General features: G+C 44.6%; 1 protein-coding gene and 1 long non-coding RNA gene across 2 annotated transcripts in view; one reads left to right on the top strand and one right to left on the bottom strand.

Moving 5' to 3' along the window:
- ccdc3a (coiled-coil domain containing 3a) overlaps window positions 1-2,977 on the top strand; it is a 10,544-nt gene extending 7,567 nt beyond the window's left edge. The window contains exon 3 of the mRNA XM_032504692.1: window positions 1,983-2,977. Coding sequence (XP_032360583.1) covers window positions 1,983-2,288 — 306 coding nt within the window. The 3' untranslated portion in view covers window positions 2,289-2,977. The remainder of the gene's footprint in view (window positions 1-1,982) is intronic.
- The window catches only part of LOC116672827 (uncharacterized), a 174,131-nt gene that overhangs the window by 45,176 nt on the left and 125,821 nt on the right, over window positions 1-3,134 (bottom strand). The gene's annotated exons all lie outside the window — the stretch shown is intronic.

Raw genomic sequence — 3,134 nt, 5'->3', positions numbered from 1 at the left:
GTGTGTGTGTGTGTGTGTGTGTGTGTGTGTGTGTGTGTGTGTGTGTGTGTAGGGGCGCCCCACTGAGAGGCTTCCTATGAGAAAGGAGACAAACTGAAAAAAGAAAACTTGAAGAAAAAGACTTCCCTTTAAAGGGGCAGGTCACCCAAATTACAAAAAACAGGTTTAGGTGACCTTGATTGCGTTTCAAAAGAAATGCAACCTCCCTGTCCAGAGAAATTCTCCCCATTTACTCAGCATGATCCACAGATGTCCTTGTAAAGAGTAACACAAAGTAGCTCCCATGAAACAGTTAGATTTAATTTAGCTGTGTGTTTAATGAAATAACATGGAGACAATTACAAACACTTTTTTGCATTTAATATATGAGATCATGCTAAATCTTTGCAAATCAGAACAGAGTCAACAGTAAATTCTACTTGTTAAATATATTCAAACTAAATATTTACCCAAGATTGATATCTATCTTCTCATCTTACTTTTGGCAAAAGAAAAAGTGTATTTCCTAAACCTTACTGCAATAACATCATAGTTCTCAAAACTGGTGCCAAGTCACACCTTAGAATATGTTTAAAGCAACCACTGAGGCCATCATCCTCTGTAGCCATCTGAGGCTGGTGTGAACAGGCCACAGCAAGTTCATTTGACGGTATGGGAACGTGTTTATTATCGCCAGGTGGGGCAAAAAAAGAAGTGCTGTAGCTATTTTGTATCAGTGATCTACTTCATGTTGTTTCAGTGCATTTAGTAAATTCAAAAATATTCATACGCTGACTCAAATACAGAATACACTGTTGATACACAGCCACGGGTGAAACAGTTGTAGGCTCGCATCTCCACAGCACTGTAAGGTAAGGTCTGGTTGCACCACAGCTACATTCTGGGATAGGAGCAAAAAACTGTCTTTTCCAGACGCATCGACGGTTGCTATGCTAAATAGTCTCAGGAACATGTTTTTAAGAACCACATATAACGTTAAATGAAGTTAACTGTGCACACAATACAGTAATGTGAGTTATTTAAATTAGCTGGGTACAAAGTTAAACGTCATTTGCTCTTAGCAGTGTATCACTGTGTGTACATTGTCTGTAGGAATCCCACCAATCACTCCCAAAAAGTCCTAATTAGATAGTAAATGCCAAAACATATTCTTTGCAAATCTTTACAATCATTTCCCTGAAAGAACCAAGCAGGCCTGCCTCATGGCCTCGTCATTTTCATGCGTGTAGCTTGCTAGATCAAAGTTGTTTTCCCGAAGCAAAGGGATTTGGAGACTGGCAACACACACACAGAGAGCAGGAGGTGAGGGACATGTCATGCCATTATTCTGGAAATGTACTTCTGTTCTGATCCAGACTACTGGTGCTGTGCCTTTGTTAGCACAGCACTAGTGGCACACAAGGAGCGATTAGCAATAACCATCAACTGAGGGGACATTTCCTAGGTTTGTATGTTCCTCTGACTAAGTGCAGTGGAACATGAACACACATGCGTTCCCCACTGTGACTAAGAAAGCTGTTAACCCTGAGGTCAGCTGTGCTCTACCAACGAGATGGAAAATCAGGGCCCCCGAAATATCAAAGCATGTGACCCTGGAATTGGGAGGGAAGGGCGCTCCATGTGAATTTATGTTACACAGACACACATAAACTTTGTCCCCCCTGTTTCCGCGCTGGCATTAGGCAGCCTGTGGGGATAAATGTAAATGACGAGGGTCAGGACCTCCATTTTTATTTCCCCCTCCTCTCTCCTTCCAAGTTTAAGGGAGAGAAAGGGAGAAATAACAACACTTTTGACATCAAAGCGAGAAAGACTTTTTTCCTCAAAAAGGCTGCTGGGAATATCCCATCCCCAGTGCTCCCACACTACAACACCATCTGACAAAGATGGCAACTGGAAGTTTACAACAGTCTGGTTTGCCTGTTAGGAAAACAAGCCTTCCTGTATGTTAACTTACTTTCCCCTCTCCTTCCCGTCTCCAGCTGCTGTGTTCCTCGGTGCAGGCCGCGCTGTTCGAGGAGGAGGAGCGAGGCCGCAAGATGCAGGAGCGCCTGGCCGCGGCCGAGCGCAGGAACCGGCAGCTGAAGGAGCGCGTTCGCAAGGCGAAGCGCTCCCTGAGGAACGCCCGCAAGGCCGCGCGCAAGGCCGAGCAGGAGGCGCAGGAGCTGCAGGAGAGGCTGAAGGCTGCAGAGCGCAGGGTGGGGCAACACCTCAACGCCATAACACAGGAGGAGCCCTCACCCGGGCGTTATGCAAGCACGACGTTGCGCAAGAGGATGCAACTTTAACTAATCCAACACCTGCCCCAAACTGGCAACCCACCGGGACTGAAAACTGGCCGCGGAGAGCGAGAGACTGCTGGGCGGTCTCTATGTAAGGGACAAAGAAATAGCAAATTACACATTATGACTAAACACACTAATAATCCACTTAGGTTTTTTTGTTGTTATTACACTACTTCTTCTGTCTGTCGTTTCCCTGATTGGCATAACACAAGAGTAATGTAAGAACTGGTCGTCTGACAAAAGAACAACAATTTTCCTGAAAGGGATTCAAACATTTGTTTTCCGATGATCACTCTTGCAGGTGGAGCAGTGTTGTAGTTCTGCTGTCTTCTACAACTGGGTTCAGTTGCGGCTCTGTGCTCTTCCCAGGCCGTGATCACGTAGGACGGGGGTTTTGCTCTGGCACAAAGCAAAGCCGCAAGCGACTACAGTAACAGCAACAGCACAAGCTTATTATCGGAGTGCTGGTTTTTCCAAAGTGAAGTAAAAGTAGTTTCAGTTTGAAAACAAAAGAAAGTCATGGATAGGTCTGTTTAGGCTGCAGCAAGACGAAGAGAACTAATAGTTTAAAGGGACACGCCACCTATTTACATGTCAAAGTCACTTTATGGTTTGGTAGGATAGAAAACTACTCAGCCTGGGAAACAGGTGTATAATATCTTTTGTGGCTCTGTCGAAGCTTTGTCAGTTCTTAAAAATAACCCAATTGATGTCATTGGGGTTATCTTGGTAGGGTTTTTTTTGTAAAAAAACAAAACAGAAAGTGTTACCCATTTGGGGCATGAAGTTTGAAAGACATACGTGTTTACGGAGGTCGGAGGCAGTGGTGGAAGAAGTATTCAGATCCTT

The sequence above is a fragment of the Etheostoma spectabile genome, chromosome 23, assembly GCF_008692095.1.
Source record: "Etheostoma spectabile isolate EspeVRDwgs_2016 chromosome 23, UIUC_Espe_1.0, whole genome shotgun sequence".
NCBI lineage: Eukaryota > Metazoa > Chordata > Actinopteri > Perciformes > Percidae > Etheostoma > Etheostoma spectabile.
Note: the sequence above shows the minus strand (reverse complement) of the source record. Positions and strands in the feature narration are given on the sequence as shown.